Genomic DNA, 23,504 nt, shown 5'->3' with positions numbered 1-23,504 from the left:
AATAATAATAATAATAATAATAATGTATCATGACCAAGTGGAATTTATTCCAGGAACACAAAGCGGGTTTACCATTCAAAAATCAAGGTTATTCACTATATAAATAGAACAAAGGAAGGAATCCGTCTCATGATTTCAATGGATTTATTTGACAAAATTTCAATCCATTCCTGAATGAAAACATTCAGCAAACTGGGATGAGAAGGGTATCTCCTCAATCTGGTAAAAGCCATCATCAGAAAACCTATGTTTAAAAATCACACTTACGGGGCGCCTGGGTGGTTAAGCCTTTGCCTTCAGCTCAGGTCATGATCCCACGGTCCTGGGATAGAGCCCCGCATCAGGCTTTCTGCTCAGCAGGGAGCCTGCTTCCTCCTCTCTCTCTGCCTGCCTCTCTGCCTACTTGTGATCTCTGTCTGTCAAATAAATAAAGTCTTTTAAAAAAATAAAATAAAATAAAAATCACACTTACTATTGAAAAACTGAACATTTTCCTCTAAAACTGAGAACAAGACAAAGATATCCACTCCCATCAACTCTATTTAACACTGTATATTTACTATAATTGCCAGTATCCTAAATTAGTAAAAGAAATAAAGATACGGAGATAAGAAAGAAAAATATACATCCATCTTAATTTACAATGTGATTATACACGTAGTAAATCCTAAAATATCCATATTTTTAAAAGTTATTATACCTAATAAGTCTATTTAATTCAGAAAGGTCACGGGACATAAAGTTAATATATAATAATATTATTTTGGTCTCTATATAGCAGAACAATTTATACTACAAAGCTACACTGATCAAAACAGTACAGTACTGGCACAATGGAACAGAATATAAAACCCAGAAACGAACCCACAACTATATGGTCAAATAATCTTCAACAAGGCAGGAAAGAATATGCAATGGAAAAAAGACAATCTCTTTAACAAATGGTGTTGGGAAAACTGGAGAGCCACATCCAAAAGAATGAAACTGTACCCCTTTCTTAACAAACTCAAAATTCATGAAAGACTTAAAAATGAGACTTGAAACCATAAAAATGCTGGAGGAGAACACAGACTAATCACTTTGACATTGACTGTACCACTTTTTGTCTAGATAGGTCTCCTAAGGAAAAGGAAACAAAAGCAAAAATAATCTATTGGGACTTCTTCAAAAGAAAAAGCTCCCGCACAGTGAAGGAAACAATCAACAAAACAAAAATGCAACCTATGGAAGGGAAGATACTTGCAAATGGCGAATGAAGAGTTAGTATCCAAAATCTGTAAAAAAAACTTATGAAACTCAACACTCCAAAAATGAATTATCCAATTTAAAAATGTGCAGAGACATGAATAGACATTTTTCCAAAGAAGACAATATAGACAGCCAACAAACGTGAAAAGGTGCTCGACATAATTCATCATGCAAATCAAAACTACAATGAGAGGGCGCCTGGGTGGCTCAGTGGGTTAAGCTGCTGCCTTCGGCTCAGGTCATGATCTCGGGGTCCTGGGATCGAGTCCTGCATCGGGCTCTCTGCTCAGCAGGGAGCCTGCTTCCCTTCCTCTCTCTCTGCCTGCCTCTCTGCCTACTTGTGATCTCTCTCTGTCAAATAAATAAATAAAATCTTTAAAAAAAAAAACTACAATGAGATATCACCTCACAATCGTCAGAATGGCTAAAATCAACAACACAAGAGACAATATGTGCTGGAGAGTATGTAGAGAAAGGGGAATCCTCTCACACTGTTGGTGGAAATGCAAACTGGCGTGGCCCCTCAGGCAAAGAGATTCCTCAAAAAGTTAAAAAAGAGAACTACCTACAATCCAGCAATTGCACTAATAAGTATTTACCCAAAGAATAACAAAAATACTAATTCAAAGGGACATATATATATATATATATATAGCCCAGTGTTTATAGCCAATTTATGGGGGGATGGTGCCTGGGTGGCTCACTCTGCTAAGCATTTGTCTTTAGCTTGGGTCATGATCCCAGTCATCAAGCTCCCTGCTCAAGTGAAGAACCTGCTTCTCCCCCTCCCCCTGTTGCTCCCCCTGCTTGTATTCTCTCTGTCAAATAAATAAATAAAATCTTTTTTAAAAAAATAGCCAGCTTCTGGAAACAGTCCAAGTGTCCATCAACTGATAGATGGCTAAAGATACAGTGTATACACACACACACACACACACACACACCCCTCTGGAATATTACTCAGCCATCAGAAAGAACAAAATCTTGCCATTTGCAATGATGTGGATGGAGCAAATGAGTATTAGGCAAAGCAAAGTCAGTCAGACAAAGACAGACAAATACCATGTGAGCTCACTCATATGTGGAATTTAAGAAACAAAACAAATGAGCAAAGGGAAAAAAAAGAGAAAGGCAAACAGAAACCAAACCAAAAAGCCACCAAGTGATTTATTTTTTTAATTCTTTTTCTTTAGAAGCACTGTAATATAACTTCAACACTTAAAGCAATTATAAGGCAAGACATCTGATGCACAATTATTTCTTTAGATAAGTATTATTCTGCTCTCAACTAAAAATGATACTGATAAAACATTTCTAGAGGCTTTTGAGACTCAATCACTTAATTTTGGTTTCCATTCTATGCATTTTAGAGATGTATTTACAAAATGTTTCCAAAGCTCACCTGTGTAGGAGACAAGGTAAAGTCTTCAGTTTAATTCACCTTCAGTTATAGTGTGGCCCTATGAAAAAAGTTCTTACAGCACAATATAATATAGCTCAACAAGGAATGCTTTGTTTCCAAATGTACCTTTACATTTTACACGTGTTTCTATAAAGTCATGGTTCATTATCCTCAGAAAAAAATAAGTGAAAGCTAAAACTTTATATTCATAAATTTCAAATAAAGACATACTTCAGTGAAGCCAGGTTGGTTGCTTAAGAATTAAGCAGCAGCTTATTAAAAATTCAGATTCCTAGCCTCTACTCCAGATCTGTGCAACCTGAATATCTATTAGGGTTAGTGATCCAGGAATAGGTATTTGTTAAAAGCTCCCCAAGTATGCTAATCACTGTTGAATTTGGGATCAGGAAAAAGCCAATCCCTCCATTAAACACATTATAACAACAATGACTTAAATAACTGTGATATTTGATATCAGGATATTAGACAACTATCCATGAGACTACATTTTTTTAAAACAATCTAAATAACAAGCTACTGCCACAAAATTGCATGAAACAGCTTTGAAACTGATTCTGCCACTTAGTATTTATGTTATAATGGTGTAAAACCTGTTTCCTCATTTGCAAAAATAGGAGTAAAATTGAATTTGCCTCAGTTATTCTTATGAAGATGGTTAAATAACTCATGTAAAAATAAGTCCTGTGAACAGCACATAAAGAACTAATATCTTACCAAATGTTTTCCATTTCAATAAAATTCATTTGTGTGTTTGCTTTCTAAAGGGAAGAACAATTATTAAGTGGGTGAAACTGAAATCTTACCAAATGCTAAAGCTTTTGCATTTTTTAGCTTCATTAAGCCATATGTACTATGTACATATGTACTATACAATTATGTTACTTTTTATAACAGGTCAAATCATTACACATATCTTAGGGAATCAAATGTCCTAATAAAAATCTAAATAGGCTCAAGAATGGCCTTTACATAGTGATCCCCCACCTTCCCTCTCTTAAATAAAAAGGTTAAGTTGCAGAACTGTTTTTCCCTGTGCAAAACAAAAGCTATTACATCGTTTGCGTATGCATGAAAAACTTTGAGAAGAAACTGAACAGTATCAATCTCTGCCAAGGGAGTGGAAATGGGGAACAGGAAAAAATGACTAGAACTTATTTTTCACCATGTACCTTTCTGTGCTGTTTAGATTCATTTAGGTTTGGCTTATATTTTTAAAATTTTTCAAAAGTAGTTTAAAAAGAAAAATCAGCCACTTACATATAGGTTCTCAAAATTAATTTAAAATTAAACACTCTCCTCCCACATGAAAATCACTACATATAGACATAATACGCTTCCTCTGAAAACAATACTTCCATACCTGACCAGACAACTTCCTTTAAAAAGCCAAGAGAAGTCTTTAAAAGAAGAAGGAATTGGAGGGGAATGTAAAATCAACCACGTTGTTTTACAAAATCTCAAGACTCACTTTGAATTTTGCCTGAAACCCACTTATTTATACCTAAACTTTTACATCATTTCTTTTTACCTCAACCTTTGTAGCCATATAAAAATATTTCTGTTATCGGTCCAATACCAGAACAATTTGTTCATCTTACATCAGAGCACTAAACAAATGCTTTCCTAGAGTTTCCCAAGACTATTTTTACATTGAAATACACTGTTTATCAAACATTCTTCTAAACCTAGACAACAGTTGAAAATTCCAAACTCCCAGGAGTACTGGCTACCAAGAAAATATTTTCCTACCACAACCCAGTGTAAGGATTATTTTCAACACAAAAAGTTCTAAAAATCAGGTACTCTTTAATCAATGCGACAGTCAATGAAAACAGTTAGATTATTATAGAATGTTAACAAAAGCCCTTTTTTGAACTTTCTTGCTATTCAGTCAGTGAACATCTTTACCAAAAAGTGTCATTTATATTTTTGAAATGTGTTTACAAACACAGCTTTGTTTCACAAAATTCAAAAATACAAAGCCTCCATTCAAATAATAAAAATACCAATTATCTCATCTTAGATTCACTGAATAAATGCAAACCTGTTCCTTTCACAGAGAGCAAATGGGCACTCTGAGAGAAAAATCAACCAGAAGTCTATAAAGGTGGCAACTCAGAAATCTTTGAGTTTTACAAGCAATGAAAATTACTGTTTGAAATAAAAAACCACTCTCTCAGACTATGCAAGAAAACATAATCTACATATTTCAGAGGTAAGCTACAATGAGATCTGAGTCATGTAAGAATATTCTAGCAGCCAACAGATCAGATAAAGTGGCTTTAAGTAAGTGAGAAGCTTATAATGGAGAAATTTTGTTCTGAGGTAGATTACTGAGATGAGAATTTTTACTATCTTTATCACACAGATCACATCTCCAGCTTGATACATCTCCAGATTTCTCCACACAAAACTCCTTAACCTTCAACTGATGTTTCCCTCAAAACAAGTTTTTTTCCAAATTCTACATACAAGGGTAACATTTAGTTCCAAATTACATCAGAGTGATCAACTCAATTCCTAGTTAAAAAAAAAAAAAAAAAATACACACACACACACATTTTAAGATACAACTGCCAAAGATACCATGTCTAGATCTGCAAGCTAACTTCAAAATATGAAGATGACATATATTCTACAGTAGACAAACGCAGCTTTAGTCCAAAAATCTCCAACTGAAAATGATTTAGAAACATTCAGGGGCTCCTTGGTGGTGTACAAATTAAGCAGGTGATGGACTCCATTCCATTAAGATCATATTTTTCTGCCCTTATGGATGTTTCCCCACAACAACTACAATGCTAGATCATATAACCAACCTCTCTTCCATGGCTCAACCCAAATACTAAAAATCAGGATTGTCTCAGGGAAATACCACTTCCAAGGTTTTGGCTATCTACTGGTTTCCAGTGTGTGGTAAAATGTTTCCTATACACCTCATAGAACAGATCTCCTCTACCTGATCAATCCCAGCATCAGATAAGCCATTCTCCCCACAACCTGACATTACTAAAAAACGTAAATGACACATATCTTGTCGAAAGAGAACACTATGAAACTATCACTTCTCTTTGCTTTTCAGAGCAAGGGCTGGCTATGGTTTGGTAGAGGCAGATATATTCACAAACAACCTCGATGACTTTACCACTTGGGACACTTCCTACTCATCCCTGATATCTAAATGTGGAGTCCTGGATGGGCTAAGATCTTTTCAGAAGAAAGAAGAGAACAGATAAAACATTCTAACAAACACCCCAGTTTCCAGTCAGCTAATCCATACAAGTTCAGTGATTCCTTAAAACCTCACTGTGTAGCTGATGCTAGAAAAGAAAACTGCAATAAAGGGAATTTAATCTACAAAATTTAACTTGGGAAATTTAATCTTTCTTTCCACCAAACTATCACACATCTCCAAATCTAAAAACAGTCAATCACCACGTGTTTTCTGATCTCAAAAGCAAGGTATTTTGCAGAAATACAAACTTAAAACACTATCTTCACTTCCAGGGATTTTTATAATCTGGGACCTTATTTATTTATTTATTTATTTATTTATTTATTAAAGGACAGTATTCTAGACAATTTTAGGCAGAAAAGAACTCAGAACACCAAGTTCAACTCCTACAAACAGAAATTCTATGTTCAGTATTCAACAGAAGTAGGTTTCAATCTTCTTTTAAACTACAGTGTTTATAAAGAAGCTGTCCAGCTACAATAACTGGTTGGACTCAAAATCAAATGGCCCTAACTGCCATACTGACCCTAGCTTTGCCTTCAGGAGCAAAAAAGAAATCCTTTACCTGAAAGTCTGTAAATCATCTCGAAGCCATACTTTGACAAAGTTGTGGCTAAAATGGCTGGAAAAGATTTCATAAGAAAAGGAGGTTGAAACAGCACAAAAACGGCAAGAGGAAATCCAGTTTGTGAAAAAAAAAAATAACGCAAAGCCAAGAGGTCAGATAGGAAACCAGTGTATGTGAACCACACAATTCAGACTAGAAGTAGTAATTATAAAACTAACGCAAGTTCCTATCAGATTATTAAAGAACTTAAATGCCAAGGGGAGACTTCTGATTGTTTTGTTTGTTTTAAAAATTTATTTATTTATTTTGGGGAGAGGGCAAAGGGAGAGAGAGAAACTTTTTTTTTTTTTTTTAATTTACTTGATACAGAGAGAAATAAAGAGAATACAAGCAGGGCGAGCAGCAGAGGCAGAGAGAAACAGGCTCCCTACTGAACAGAGAGTCCAATGTGGGGCTTGATTCCAGGACCCTAGGATCATGACCTGAGGCAAAGGCAGACACTTAACCGACTGAGACACCCAGCTGCCCTGGGAGAGAGAGAATCTTAAGCAGATTCTGCGCTTAGCACAGAGCCCAACACCGTGCTTGATCTCACAACCCTGAGATCATGACCTGAGTTGAAATCAAGAGCTGGATGTTTAACCGACGGAGTCACTAGGTGCCCCCTTTTGATTGTTTTGATTGACAGCCAACAAGGAACAAATCTGACAAGAATCACAGGAGGAAAATGTTTAAAAAAATATGAGGATTGTGTTATGGACTTGTGTCCTCCCAGAATTCATCTACAGAAGCTGGTATTTGGAGGTGAGGGCTTTGGGAGATAATTAGGATTAGAGGAGGTCATAAGAGTGGGAATGCTATGATGAAATGTGTCCTTGTAAGACAAGACACCACAGCATCTTCTTTCCTACAACCTCTCTCCATACACATTAAGGAAAGGCTATGTGAGAACGAAAAAAGAAGGCGGCTATCTGCAAAAAAAGGAAGAATACCAGAACCTGACCATATTGCGCTCAGACTTCCAGTCTCCAGAACTGTAAGAAAAAAAACTGTATTGTTTAAGCCACCCAGTATGTGGTATTTTGTTATGGCAGCTTAGCAGATTAAGATTGGAAAAGAGAGCAAATGGACACAAGGAGCCCCAGTAAGGAGACCACTGCAATGCCTGTCAGAGCTGGCAGCAGGCATGCAGAAGCCATCAACTGTTATGGAAAAAAAAATAAACCATCTCACCTGGCCCCTGGATGAGAAGTTATATTCAGAAACCCTCAATCTCCACTCTCAAAGGTCCCTCATTTTATTGTCTCAACAACCATCTATTCTCACATCATTGCAATTTAATACACATCTTTCAAGAAAGGACTAGGAATTCTTACAATGGGAAGTGCAGAGACAGAAGGCCTCAGAACTTTGTTGATGCCAGGTAAGTTGCTGTCAAATCATGCTATATTCCAAACCCAGTCATTGTCTTATCCTGAAGAATAATTAGCAAAGAGCTCCTACGGAGCCCAGAAGTCCACAGACTTCCATCAAAACCACCCTCTACTGGCTCTGGGTTCTATGAACTTTGAATTTGCTGATTTCCTTCTTTAAAGAATAATTCTAAACAACACAATCCCACAACACATACATACAAAGAGTTAGTAAAAGCCTCAGTATTTCCTAATTTAACAGGTGAGCCAGGTGTTTTATATAACCAAGACAAGTATACTAAATGGAAAGCAGTATTAGGACCTGGGGAGGCACCCCGTCTTCCCTAATCACATACCCAGAAACAGAAGCATCATCAGACATCTCAGAGCCCTGATATCTATGTCATTTATGGGTAAGACTGAGTCCTTCCTGCTTCAAGCACAGGCATAGAGCAGATGGGAGTTCCACTTGCATTTCTCAACCTCATCCTTGCAACCTCTTGTCTTCACTTGGGAATATACCAAGGACACTAGATCTCATACTTTTAAATCTTTAAAATGTTAACTCTTACTGACATTAAAATTTTGTTCAGATTACTGCTCATCAAACAAAGCAAAAGCAGACTATTCCTAAGAACCATTCAGCTGTCACACCTACTTAAGCCTGGGATTAACTTTGTCACTACAAGAGAGCCTCAAAAAGCATTTAAAACAACTAAGCTGAGAATAATGGATTCAGAGATACTAATTTGGGGGCTCCATGGTTTGGGATATAACTAAGAGTTCTACCAAAGAACATGCATGAGAATTTTACTTCTCTGACTTAACATCCCCCATCTAAACAAAAATAGAAAGAATTCATTTGAAGAATTTAGAAATTCTGAGCATTAATTACCATAAGGAGTTCCTTACCTCTCAATCACCTGATGGAATCTTCACTGATTGTCAGAAATATTGTGAGTTTTGCATGAATAGTCATTCTCTCCATCTATACTTGTGATCTTAGAATCCCTTCAAGAGTTGCTATGCCTCCTAACATAAGGCAACCAATATTTTGTACAGAACTGTAAGTCTCCACATTTTAGAAAGTAATTTCCTTAAAAATTACTTAACTTGATCACTATCGCTACCCCTTAGGGCAGTATTTTATTTTCCTCATTTTACAATAAGATAAACAGGTTAAGAGGAGTTAACATACTGCACAACAATCACAGATCTAGTAAAGGATAAAGCCAACACTGAACCAAAACTTTTTGACTCCAAACCCCTCCTCTTTCCAATATACAACAATGTGCTCTATTCTCCACCTCCTTAAATGTAAATAAACCATCCTGCAAACACCAGTGAAAAACAGCCGGGTATTACTAGGTGTTCTCTCAAATATCTATAGATGCCCTTCAACAAAATGAAAGCCCAGTCTACTTTCAAATAAATGAAAATACAAAATGGACAAATCAGCACCATTCACTACTATAAGAGTTAGCCTAAGTCTCTTCATTTTAATGCACTGAAAGTTCTGTTCCCAAAATTAAATTTTAATGACTTCAATTAAAAATCTCTTCTGTATGTTTAATAACATTTTTAAACTACCCTTGGAATAACTATTTTCCATCTGCTTTTACTTGCCTTTATAACTAAATAAGCATTAAATCTTTGAAAATGGGAAAGTGAAAATAAAGAATTTTCCATACTATCAAGCAACCATTCTTTCCTAGGATTCAACTCTGTAATTACTGTGAATATTCCAGTATCTTACAACTATCAAATTTCATCTTCTTCCCAAGGCACAAAGTCTGATGATAGCTGGACAATAAGACCACACACAAAAATTACATTCTCCTGAAGACATTTCAGGGTGTAGCTATTTATATTCAATATCTTCTAATACTTTTTTAAAAGTTCTATTGTATAAAGGCTCTGATTATTGTTTTCTTCTTAATAAAAATAAATTTTGAAACACTTTCTTGTGGAGAATACCAAGATTACACCACTGTAGCCCCCAGTTACAACAACAAATTTTAAAGATTTCTAGAGATACTAAATTCCTCCTCAAGACAAACCTTGCCCTGGTGTAGATTGGTATCAGTGCAGGTGCAACTACAACTCATCAGTTTGCTACTTCTGAGGGGCAATAAGAAACCACAGGCAAATGTGTATCACTGTTGATTTCTTTATTTCCTCTACAAAATGAAGTTACCAACTTCCTATGAGAATTATGAAGAAAACAGTGTATGAGTAAATATTTACCAAATAGTTTTATCATTACTGATTTCTTTTCAACAGTAAGACTCCTCCTTCCTTCAGTCATCCACCGGGCAAAGTGCTACTACTATACAACTTGTCTAGCAAGGCTCCACAGTCAAACTCAGAGTCTGTTCGTTGCGGCACTGCAAGAGATTATATAAATATGAAGGCGAGAGACAGCTTGGCTGTATGACCTGTTCTGTGTTCCTACAGGAGAGAATCTCAAACCCCTACAAACTTTAAGTGGATTTAATTATTCAATTATTTAATTATTTAGTCTATTTAATTGAGCTTATTTGTTTAAGTATTCATGGTTCTTAAGACAGCATCACTGGGAACATTACAGGGAACAGGTTTGAAAGGCAACCAGAGTCTGAATGGCCAACAATTGGCATGCCCCTCAAAACATACCCAAGTAGTTTCATAGCTACTTCCACAGTTTTTATCAATAGTAGAAGTGAGCCAATGACAGGTTACTGAGGAAAATTTTATATACCCATTAGAATCACAGTGTGTTTTCAATGAAGATGCCCTTAATAAGTATACTGCAGGAATAAACATCAGGCTACGTATCAATCCATGAAAACTGTTAACTTTAATATAAAAGAAGAGAATAAAATTACCAAAGACTGGAGGCACCTGGGTGGCTCAGTCGGTTAAGTGTCTGCGTTCAGCTCAGGTCATGATCCCAGGGTCCTGGGATCCAGCCCCGCATCAGGCTCTCTGCTCGAAGAGAATCTGCTTCTCCCTCTGCCCCTCCCTGCAACCCCCTCACCCCTGGGCTCTGTGTTCTCTCCCTCCCAAAGAAATAAAAAATAAAATTAATTAATAAATTAAATAAATAAATACATACATAAAATTACCAAAGACTGGTTTTGTTACCTGTCCCATACCAAACTTTATCTTAGCTCCTCTTTTTTGTCATGATTACTCACTAGAATTCTCTTCTCCATTTGCTCTCAGTCAGGGTTCAGGCTTCCTTTTGAAAGTAATCATACAGTACCAGATTTATATTTTACATATATATGTGTGTGTGTGTGTGTATATATATATATATATATGATATATACAAAATTATTTTTACTTGGGTTTATATATCTATCTGTAAATATGTCTCCGCTTAGCACTCTGAAAATTCTCATGCAAACTGACCAGGGAAATATCGGTACACTCCTTGGCCCAAAAGATGAAAAAGTGTATCCCTCCTCAAAACAGAAATTGATTCCCTAAATCAATGTACTGGCCAAAATACTCCAACACAAAGCTCAGCCTGAGAAGTCAAATTCCAAAAAGAATTTCCTTTATGTTAACAAGTTCACCACCATTATTTTTTCTGTATTTAAAATAATAAATTCTCTACTCTAGGCTTTTAGTCCAAAAAAAGAAATTCTTATCTTGAGTTGTAAACAATACCTGGGAGACACACACAAGGGGGGACCGGGGGGTCTATAATACCTTTTCAAAAATCCATGGAGATAGGTGGATTTTATCATTCTTTTTTTCAAATTTAAGAAAGAAATACAGTGCACATACCATATATTACAAATCACTTCCAGCATCTGGTAACCATACAACTAGGAAAACAGACTGTCAGCCTCTGAACCTTCAGATAAGATCAGATTTTGCCATTAAAATAATGTATGCTGAATTTAAAGGAAAAATTCTGATTCAGACTCTTTGGGATTTCAAAATCGCAGATCCCTGGATTGTGGATCTATGGCAGGTAAAAGGTGATCCTGGCGTATAATAATTAATCACACCATCCCATAGAATAAAAGGAATGAGCTGATGCTTAGACAAGAGACACTGAGGATATTTCTTATGCTCTTGAAATGGCTCTAATTACTTGCCTACCTAGAAAAGCATTTTCAATTCAAGCTGTCTGTAAGTTCTCACCAAGAGAATGAACATGAAACAACTTTCCCCTTAAACTTCACTCTACCTAAATTAGGACCAAAAGCGAAAAACACTAAAACCTTTAGCATGTCAATGCCAAGCAGACAAGCAATGGGCCTCTGACCAGATGACAAAGTCAGCTAGATATAGTAGGCCTTCCAAACAGCAAAAACGTAAGAGGACCTGCTAACTCAGGTTTCTGCTATTTGAGGACCCATACAAACTCAGATTCTCTAAATTAACTTGTGGCCAAAGCATGCTTCTGCCACTAAAAGTGAAGCCTAGTATTTTTTTCCTCTCTAGTGGTACAGCAAACCTTTTATTTATCCTCAACAACCTCAAAACAACATATGCCTCAAGGACTGAGAAGCCTGATGACTGTAATTCCCTCCTAGCAGGGATCCCCGTGGTACCCCACCACTACTCCCAACTCTTGCTGAGAGCAGGAGCACATTTGCTCATTGACTGGAGCTGCACGATCATATTAAATTCAACCTGTGTTCTCTACATTAACCACCAATGAAGTGGTGGAAGAGTAATCATGAGTTGATCCCGTTCATTTCAAAGCCTCGCAATGGCTCCCTGGCAAAACCACCGGAAGAAAATAAACCGACAATTTTTGAGGGAGGTTTCCAAAGAGACTTTCCATGGGTAACTGGAATAATCCTTCAAATTCAGAGAACTCCCTCAATTCAAATTCAGGCACCTTCCTAGCACCTAAAACAGACCTGACAAAATGACACATTCCGCCAACATTTTTAATAGCCAAAAACATGGTTAAGGTGTGGTAGTGGTTGCTTTAAAAAAAAAAAAAAAAAAAAAAAAAGCATTCTCTTCTATCTTGCACCTTATCTTAAATTGCTTTATTGTTATATTTTGAAAATTTCATCACTGAGTCACTACTCAATGCAATAAAAATTAGCAACTGACCCCTGATCTGTTTATACATTTCAGTGTGATCTTTAAATATGATCTTTATGCTCCCAATCAGCTTAGAGTAACTTGGATGACTCACCACGGTCTTTATGAAAGCACATTTTTAACATGGAACACACCAGAGCACACTGCAGACATAGAACAACAACAAAAATACAAAGTTTTCTCTATAAAAATACACATTTTCTTCTCAAGTCATGGACATGTTAAATTACAAGATGATCTGGCTGGAAACAGAAAACAAGGGTTCAAAAGACAAGCGACATTACTAACAAATTTCTCTGTGCGTTATGGAATAACAATTTCCTCCCTAACAAAACAATTTGCCCCCTAATGTGATGATCCTTTTTCATAGACTTCTGTGGGAGCAAGAGAAGACCCAAGAATAAAAACAGCTGAATAATATGCTCCAGATAAAGCATAAAAGTGGGCTTCTCACTAAGATAAGCCTACATCCCACTCCACCTTTGCCCCAACACCAAAGATACAAAGCAAAACAGGGGGAAGGCAACGCTATAAGCTAATCACGACACACCTCCCTAGAACCTGTTTTACTCAATGATTAATTAAAACTTTTTTTTAAGATTTTTATTTATTTGACAGAAGAGAGACACAGTGAGAGAAGGAACACAAGCAAGGAAGTGGGAGAGGAAGAAGCAATCTTCCCGCAGAGCAGAGAGCCCGATGTGGAGCTTGATCCCAGGATCCTGGGAGAATGGCCTGAGCCGAAGGCAGACACTTAACAACTGAGCCACCCAGGCACCCCAAAACATATTCATATTACAACAAATATGTTTGTGTTTGGGAGTAGAAAGTAAAATGCACATAAATTTTTAAGATAAGATTTCTTCTGCTCACTTGCAATGTGTTGCTTCAGGCTCTCAGGGGAGTTTATGTTACTTCTCCTCTGCTATTAAGAAAAAATTGGAGAAGCTCTACTCTGGAGACTCTTAACACTCTCTCCAACCTGTCTCCCAGCTATTCTATCCTCTCAGGCCACGTAATTTTTATTTTACTTATTTATTTAGTCTATATCTCATTCCAGAAAAAATTTCAAGTAGTTAAGAGAATATGGAGAAAACACTACATCCAAATGGCAATGCCTAAGCATGGAAGAGGGTTTCAAAAGCTGTACACATTTCTGTCTATCATTCTGCACTATACAATATCTAATCTACAAAATAATAGTATTAAGAAGAAATCCACTGTAAAAGAAAAAAAAAGGTAAGATTTTTAGGTCCCTGGTGCCCTTTCAAAGCTACTCTTCTAGGGGAAAAAATCTTTTTTTTTTTTTTTTAAAGATTTTATTTATTTATTTGACAGAGAGAGAGATCACAAGTCGGCGGAGAGTCAGGCAGAGAGAGAGAGAGAGAAGCAGGCTCCCGCCGAGTAAAGAGCCCGATGCGGGGCTCGATCCCAGGACACTGAGATCATGACCTGAGCCGAAGGCAGCGGCCCAATCCACTGAGCCACCCAGGCGCCCCGGGGAAAAAATCTTTTAATTTTAAAAAACTACTGCCTGATTTCTTCTTAGACTTCTGACAACATATATAATTTTATGGCACTGAAAAGAAACTTTGATATTTGCCCTTGTGGGGGGCATTTCCTCACCTCCACCACCACTAACATAGCACCTAGTAGATAATAATAGTTCAATAAACATTGCCTATAAAGCTGGTTCTAAGTATTACTGTTAATTATTAATATTATCATTAGTATCACTTAAGAGGATGCCACAATAATAATGGCACCTACCATTTTTATTTTTAGAGAGGGAGTGGAGTGGGCAGAGGAAGAGGGAGAGAGAATTTTAAGCATATTCCACACCCGGCATGGAGCCAGACACAGGGCTCAATCCCACAACCCTGAGATCATTAACCAACTGGAACACCCAGGCACCCTTGGCAGCTACCATTTTTGAAACTGCTGTGTGTCAGGAAATACATAAAGATAATCTTGGGATGCCTGGGTGGCTCAGCAGGTTAAAGCCTCTGCCTTCAGCCCAGGTCATGATCCCAGGATCCTGGGATCCAGCCCCACATCGGGCTCTCTGCTTGGTGGGGAGCCTGCTTCCCCCCACACCCTGCCTGCCTCTCTGCCTACTTGTGATCTCTGTCTGTCAAATAAATAAACAAATAAATCTTTTTTAAAAAAAGATAACCTTACTTGATACTCATAAAGATTCAGAAGGTAGGCAGTATCATCTACTTTTCACAAAAAAGTACGGTCAGATCATTGAAGGACCCCCAGCCAATAAGCTGCAAAGCACTGATTCCATTCCAATTGTCTGGTTCCTGAGTTCAAATCCTCTCACTATCCTATAGCGCCTCTCTTAAGAAGTCAAGAATTCAAGAGCCCTCACCGATAGACTCCAATTAGATTACACTCCATTTCAAAAGGCACAGGTCGAAGAATGATGGGAATCCCCTCAAGTTACCACACAACCAATTTACACACAAATATAAATCTCTACATAATGCCATCTTATACTCTACTTATATACAAATAGAAATTGTATTTTTATATTAAGTAATTACCCAAAGTCACTAATTTTATACATCTAATTCCACCATTAACATCAATCCTTGGCCTGATAATTTAGCTCTCTTTGAGTTCATTTCCCTAAGGGTATTCATTCACTCTCTTAGCTTTAATTATAACTTGCAGGCACAAAAAACAAAACCTACATCTCCTATCCAAAGGAAATCGAAGTGTAGATAAAAAATCCACATGTACAAAAAGGTGTTCACTATCATATTTTTTATAAAAAGCAAAATAACAAAATCCCTAAATGTCAAGCAGTAAGAAAACTAAATCGTTAAGTTATACTATATCCATTCCATGTAATATTATACAATAGTACACCAACTTTATAAAGTATCTTTAAGTACATGATGAAAATGCTCATAATATTAAGTAAAATAAAAAAGGAGGACATAAAATGAACCATCATTAAGCTCTCAACTTTGCAAACAAAGGACTAACTGGAAAAACAAAACCAAATGGAAACATATCAAAACATAACAATTTTCTCTGGACAGTGAAATAATGGGTGTTTTTTTTCCTTTGTTGCTTTTTCTGTTCTCCAACTTTCTTTTCAACGATGACTATTAATTTTATAAACAAAAAAGAGCTGCTGTTGTTCTTTTTTTTAACCAACATCTTTAATTCATCTCCCAGCACTTTTCTCTCTCTCATAAATCCCACAATTAGCTCGAAGAGTCCCCAGGTCCTGTGAAATTTAAAATGCTCAAAACAATTCAGCATCTTTATTTCCTCCAGCACAACCACACTCCAGTTATGCGAGAACTGCAACCGTAAGTCGTTTCTCTTAACCTAGAGAAATCCAGTTCTTCAAATTCTGTCAGTCCTTTCTTTCCGGTCTTTTTTCCTTCCTTCCCCATATACTAATACCAAGTCAAACCTTCACCAGCTCACCCCTAGATTAGCATATTTGCTTCCTGAATGAACAAATTACTTTCAAAAAGCATAAAGCCTATACAAATGAAAAACTTCCCCCCAAAACAGTGATCAGTAACTGAAGAATGAAAAGCTGTATTCCTTTTAAAAATTAAAAGCCGGAAAACAGTTCTTACAATCATGTCCAAAAATCTTGGGCAAGAAGAAACTATGTTACAAAAATCCACTTTGAATAACAAAAAGCAAAACTTTACTTGCTAAGTAAGATATTTTTCCAGAAATATCAAAGATAGACTCAATATGTACAAAGATAGCTTACAAAATGAATATACCCGTTCTGTTTCAGTATCTCTTACTACTTAGATTCAAAAACTAATAAAGAAAAATTTTTGGATATCATGTAAATATTTAAAGTACTAAAAATTAAATCCAATACCACAATTTCGTTCTACACACTTGAACTCTGAAGTTGGAGGGAATAGTGGATTTAAACACCTGAAGTACTTCCATTTTATCAATCATTTCAACAAGTTTTCTCCTGATATACTGGCCTAACATAATACAGTAACCTCACTTTGAACTCCTACAGAGAGACACACCTCTCAAGGTCACTGTAAGAACATCACAGACTCTATCATATGAAGGGGACAAATTCAGTCTTATGATAATGCAAGAAAATTTACACCTTGATGAAGAAATAGCATTATAACACATTTCTCCAGACAAATAAGTAATAGAAATACACTCTCATCTTTTTCAATGACTTTTGAAGAAGTGTCAGCTATCATACAAGTTATTAGTTTTAGGAATAAAACTTTTTTAAAAATAATGTTTTTTTAAACTATAAAATATATTGTATGCTTTCACCTAAAAATATTCTAAGTCTGTTTTACTATTTCTCAAAAAAAGTCCAATGTGAAATTAAGTTATCCTCCAAAAGAACATAAGAAAGGAAATTACACTGCACAACTAGTTTTCATGAAGCAAAAGCTTAAGGTCTTAACAATGTTACTCCAAATACAAGAAAACTCTAATCTTTAAGTCAGCTCTTCAGAAAGATCTTTAGCTCTCTTTAGCTCCTTATATTGCTGCAAATAAACAGGCATTAGGACATATTAATATCCTTTGAAATCAGAATAGAAAATTATTCAGATGTCAATAAAGTATATAAATAAAATATTGCTACACCAATTTCTTCTAGACATTTAAGATAACAAACTGACTATAGGAAAACCACATATACCAATATACTCTGATATAAAATAACCACTTATGCCATTATGCTTTCCCAAAAATTTAAATCCATTCACTAATTATTAAAGGTCATAGCTTTTGTTTTTCCTGGTATTTAAAACAAACCACAAAGATAAATATAACTATATCCACTGAACACATGTTTAAGTTCAAACTTTCAATGGACAAGTAACAAATCTACCAGTTTTAAAATTAAAAATTTCCTACTCCAAATCATCAAATACCATATAATTATTTCAGCAATATAAACAAATAATTTCTTCACATAATGCAAGCGACAAGAAAGGCCTACAAATGTTCCAATGTCAAGCTTATAATAATATATACAACGTTCATGCATACTTTTAGTTTCACACACTACATAAACCACACATTAATTTTAAAAGGTTGAAAAAATATAACGGGCTTTATTCTAAAAACAAAATATTTCTAATAGCAAGTTTCTAAATAAAGTTCATGTCTGATGCCAATGAATATCAGTTAAATATATTTTCCACAATTAAAGTTCGAACAAACAACCTAAAAAGAGCAATGTCACTACTCAAAGAAATACACTAAGCATCTACTATGTATCAGACAAAGTAAATTTAAAGTACTGAAAATGAATAAGTTGCAAAAATTGAGACATACTCAAAACAGTAGTAAAGAAAGGAAAAGAATATAGCCTTCTTCTACATTAACTAGTAATTTTTTCTCCTCACCCCAAAAAAGTGACAATTTTCAAATAATTACCAGTAAATGGAAAGGAGATAGGAACAGAGTTGGAGTTGGGCTAACATTTTATGATATTCTTTTGAATAGAGACAGTATCAGCCTTTAACATATTTAAAACCTAGAATGCTTTTATTTTGCTTATTTGAGGTGTTAAACATTCTGTATTTTACCCATAAGCTATAATTTCATCATGAAAAATAAATTTTAATAAAGTTACTGAATTATTTTTAAATAGAAACACTTTTTAAATATAAAGCGGTATTAAGATGTTATCAGTTATGACATTTCCTTCTTTCCTGATGTTTTGCTCTTATAATATCTTAAAAAATCAATTACCATTTTACTAGGGAAAATAAAAGCACTGGTCAAAGAGGAATTACCATATTTCAGCCCAGGAATTTGACAGTAGTTTTAAGATGATGTCCATGGCTTTTTTTTTTTTTTTTTTCATCTTTGAGAACTAAGAAATAAGTTTAACTTAAAAAGAAAATTATAGGTTTTGAACACTGAAATGGACCTTGCTTCTTACTGTTTATTTTTCAAATCATTGAGTTTAAATAAGTTGGAAAAACAAAAAATACATTCTTAAAAAAAAATGGGATAAATGTTAATAATGAAGCAGAGTAATCATAAATATACAGAAAGTCAACTTAAAGACCACAGCACCAGTGTAGGAACAGAAATCTAAATTTAACTTATTCTAAACATTATCCTAATGTCATCGGAATATGGAATTCAGACACCTAATAGATGTCATCTGAAAATAAATCTTTCTATTCATTTATTTGTAACATCATTCCTTTAACATTTTAACTAACTGTCCTCAAAATTGTTAATTTGCTGCAGTCTTTCAATGGAATGGCCATCTTTTAAAATGAGTCTTACTAATTATTTCTTGACTCAATTCTACTTTTCATACTCTTATATCAAATAGCATTATTTCACCAATTTTTTAGAACCCAAATGTAAATAATGCTAATAGGCTGTAATTTTGGCAAAAATTAAAAATACACGTATGTAAATAAACATTAAACAAACAAACAAAAAAACCACACATGGACCACAGAGTGTTTTCTTCTAATACTCATCCAAACATAAAAGCAGGATATAATCCCTTGTATTCAAACAAGACAAATTCAACTTAAAAATTCATGGAAAACAGAAAAATTTTACATCAGTATTTAAATTCTCTGAAGTATCAATGGATCCTAAAAGCAACAGCTCTCATCTGAGGCTTGTTTTTGCTTCTAATTTGAACTAGACACTACAAAATGACATAGAAATATTAAAATACTTCATATTTTTCTACTGAAATGTATCACAACACCAAAATATGAGTATCTTATTTTAGATATCATCTTACCTGATCCACTGAACTGACTGCTTCCCAGTGTCGTTGGTCTGGTCTTCCCACTATTAACAGGTGGAGAAAACATCTACAAAATAACCCAAATGTACCTGTTAGTCCTGAAATTCTTCTAGACTCCTTGCAAACAAAAGTCCACCAAGAATCATCAGTTACTGTATTTCAGAAGAAAGTTAAGATAAAATTGAAAATATACATTCAGACCCAGAAAAGCAAACACACTAAGTGATACTATTTCCTAATGCTACTTGGAAATACTGGTTATAGTCTGTTCTCAAAACCCAGTCACTTACATTAAGGTTAAAAATTATATTAAGGTTAAAAATTTTGTCCATGATCTTCACTTTCTAGCAGAGATCTCATTACATTTACACTACTATTCAATACACACAGTCAGAATCACATCCAATGAAACAACTACACAGAGTAAGGATCCATTATAACCCAGTTTTAGAAAGTAGGTATTGGTCCTGCCTCCTAACAACAGTTAATAAAGGAATTCAACCCATTAGAGATAAAGGCAGTAGGCCTTAGGTTTCAGCTATTTTTAAGCCCTTTAACTATTTCCCCATGGTAAAAGATTTACAAATATACATATATATGTTTATATCTATATACATACACAAATATACATGTCCTTAAAAGTGTTCAAACAGGCTGGAAATTCCTGCCTTTAACTGGCTTTCTCCTAACTGACCTCTTTCGGGTATTATAAATTCTATCACATCTTAGGAAGAGAAATGGAGTGCACCAAAAATATTTTTTTTTTCATATAAAGATATAAAGTTCAAAATCCCTATCATCAGGGTCAGAAGATGACTCAACCAAAGCTCATGGTTACATTGTTCTCCTTTTAACTGGTTAAATCAAATGACCCCTCTGGCATTAAAGTTTTAAATCTGCAAGTCTAGACATTACATCAAAGTTCAGGTGTCCAACTTGGGGGAGCTGGACTCCAGCCCTGAGAACTACTGCTCAAAGCAGATGGAGTTCACGCTGCCTAGTCTCCACGTCGCTTTCCCCCCCTCCCTTTTCCTTTTTTTTTTTTTTTTTCTTTTTTTGGTAAACCTCAGCAGAACCCCAAGATGCCGCGGAAAGCTCTCATACCGCACTGAAGTCCAGCAGGTCGCTCAGCTCCTTGTCGGTCCCTATAGCGGCCATGCGCTGCTGCTGGGGATTCATCTTCAGCCACTTCTAGCGGGTCCTAAAGCGGAGGAAATAGGTTCAGACAGACCACCGAGGCCCAAAGAGTGTGAGAGGATGAAGAGGGGCGTAGGGCAGGAGAGCCGTGAGCTGACTTCCACTACCCCACTCGTTCCCACCGCCGTGCGGGCAGGGGGCAGGAGAGCCCAGCACCGCGCCGGGTCGGTGAATCCACGCGTTTCTCCGTGCGGCCCGGGAGCGTCGCGGCGGCTCCCGCAACTCGCCGCCTCTCCCGCAAGTTTCCGAGCTCAACCCTGCCCCCTCCGCGGCGCCCCCACCCCGCGCGGCCGCCGGGCGTTCGGCGCGGCGCCCGGCCGGGCGGGGGTCTCGAGGGGCGGGGTGAGGGGCGACTGGGCGTCCAGCGAGCGGAGCGGCGACGAGGGGAGATGCGAAGTGACTCACAGGCTCGGCAACAATAGAACTGACAAGTTGCAGGGAACGCGCCGCTCGCAGGCCCGCGTCTGCCGCCGCCGCCGCCCGGACGTCCCCAGCGGGCCCCGGGGGTCGGAAAGCAACCCCCGCGCGTTCGAGAGGCGTTTTTAAAAAGAAAATACAAACCTCGACAACTAGTCTCGCTCTTGCCCGGCGTCCTCCTCCCCCGACTCGGCCTCCTCCCACTTTTGCTGCCCTGCCTGCGGCCGGCCAGCCCCGGACCTGCCGAACAATGAGCCCGGCGCGGCGGCCGAAGCAGCCTGCTCTCCCGCGCGCCCCAGAGCCGGAGCCGAGTGCCGAGCGGGGCGCGCAGGCCGAGCGCGCCGCCAGCGGGCCTGGCCGCCCGCGACTCTCGCCTCCGCCCCCACTCCGCTCCCCAAGTTGGAGGGAACCCCGGGCTCGCCTCTGTACAAAGGGGCGCGGAGTTGGGGCGCCGGGTCGGGGTCGCCTCCGCTCCGGCAGGGACGCGGCGGCGCCCCTCAGCCCCCAGCCCCGCCACGGCGTACCCCTCCCGCTCGCCTCTCCGCAATTACCTGCCGCCCCGTCTCCGCATCCAACCACCCCGATTAAAGTTCACTTTGGCCGGGAGAGCGGGCTCGGGCTTCCCCTTGCACCTCCCGGAGGCTCGGCTCACTTTGCCCCGCGCGAGCTCTCGGATCCGGGCGGGAGAGGCGGCTCTCGGGCCTGGCCGCCCCTTCCTCCCGGGGCGGGCTGGCGGTCCCCCCGAATAGAACTTGTGGGTCTCCTCAGGCGGACATTTTTTTCGCTGAGACGGCCTCAGCACCGCGCTCGGCTCCGCTCCGGATCCCTCCGCGCCGGGAAGAGCCCCGGGTTAACCCTTTCGTCCCCTGCTCGCTCCTGCCGCCTGCGCCGAGGAAGTGGGGCCAGCGGAGGGGGTGGGGAGGAGCCGGCGGGAACGGGGAGGAGCCGCCGCGCGGCCGGTGGACAAAGCCCGCGGTGGGGTGAGGCGGGACGAAGTCGGGGCTGCCGGGGAGGGGCGGGAGACGGGCGCGGGCACCCCGCGAAGTAGGACCGGGCCGCTCGCCGAGGGCGCGGAGTCCGTGCCCTCGGGAGCAGGGAGGCAGGCACCGTGGCGCCTCCTCTGGCTTGTCCCGCTCCTGCCTCGGGCGGCAGAGCGGCGCGGTGGAGACGCAGCTGCGGGCGCATCTGGATCCGCTGCTCAGGCCACCCTGTCCGAGGCCGCAGAGCCCTGGAAGCTGCAGTTCCCGACCAAGCCACACTTGGGCCCGGACGTTCCAGCCACGGGAGGCTGCGCCGCGCTGGCGGGGGATGCTTGTGTGGGGAAGGGAGACCGAGCCACCTCGGTCCGCGCTTGGAGTTGCTGCAGCTGGTCGAATTCGTTGCTGAGCAGCACGCAGGAAAAGGGTCACAAGCTCCCTCAAACTATACAAAGCAGTGTGGGCTTCAGGTACCCAAACACTCCACTCACACATCCCCCAAGTCTACAATCACCTCTTCCCACGCGAATCGTGTTCGGGGCCACGGAATTGGACAGCAAGACGAGTTCTTGGAAACGGATCAAGCCAGTGCCTTCATTTTGCAAAGATGGCCCAGGGAGGTTTGGTCGTACAGCCGCTGTATTGGCGCAAGTTCTAACTTAGCCCGAAGAAGCTCCAAGCAGAGAAAAAAGAAGACAAGATAACCAAACTTAAATTCCTTTCAGTTTGGAAATGGAAGTAAGGTTTTCTCCAGGGATTTAAGTCTTTTGGCTCAGTGAGTGTAGTAAAGACCAGTAAGGGCCAGGCAGAAGAAACACTGAGGAAAGAAGACACATCCAAAGTCACAAATTGAAGGAAGCAGCCAACGTCTTGAGGGCAACAACATGGCAAGAAGGAGTCATTGAAGCCCAGACTTGCATGGAAACAAGGAGGTAGATTTAGCTGCAAATATGCAATTGCTTTACTTTATCACAACCCAAGCTGTCCAGAGGGAGAAAGCAATTGTTGCTTGGGGCTGGGGGTTTCCAAGACGTTGCCAATGGACACAGCCTGGACCTTGTGCCATATCCTGTGGTAGTTTCTCCATTATCCCCTCTCCCTAGGTTAACACTCCTTGTTCTTAGCTGTCACATCCCTGCCCTGGCTGAGGCCTGCTGGAGCATTTGGTTCCAATATAAACAAATTAGCATAATT

General features: G+C 38.7%; 1 protein-coding gene across 6 annotated transcripts in view; it reads right to left on the bottom strand.

Moving 5' to 3' along the window:
* The window catches only part of TCF12 (transcription factor 12), a 389,941-nt gene extending 367,743 nt beyond the window's left edge, over window positions 1–22,198 (bottom strand). For 4 of the 6 annotated variants that reach the window (XM_059371992.1, XM_059371995.1, XM_059371994.1 and 1 more), the window contains exons 1-3: window positions 21,885–22,198; window positions 20,824–20,920; window positions 19,714–19,786 (exon numbers count right to left, since the gene is read on the bottom strand). In XM_059371992.1, coding sequence (XP_059227975.1) covers window positions 19,714–19,786; window positions 20,824–20,898 — 148 coding nt within the window. In that variant the 5' untranslated portion in view covers window positions 20,899–20,920; window positions 21,885–22,198. Of the gene's footprint in view, window positions 1–19,713; window positions 19,787–20,823; window positions 20,921–21,477; window positions 21,591–21,884 lie in introns of those variants that run through there. The other 2 variants (XM_059371996.1, XM_059371993.1) reach the window with 2 other exon arrangements.
* Between the last annotated feature and the right edge of the window lie 1,306 nt (window positions 22,199–23,504).

The sequence above is a fragment of the Mustela nigripes genome, chromosome 13, assembly GCF_022355385.1.
Source record: "Mustela nigripes isolate SB6536 chromosome 13, MUSNIG.SB6536, whole genome shotgun sequence".
Lineage (NCBI taxonomy): Eukaryota > Metazoa > Chordata > Mammalia > Carnivora > Mustelidae > Mustela > Mustela nigripes.
The sequence above is the reverse complement of the archived record's forward strand: the minus strand, read 5'-3'. Positions and strand labels throughout refer to the sequence as shown.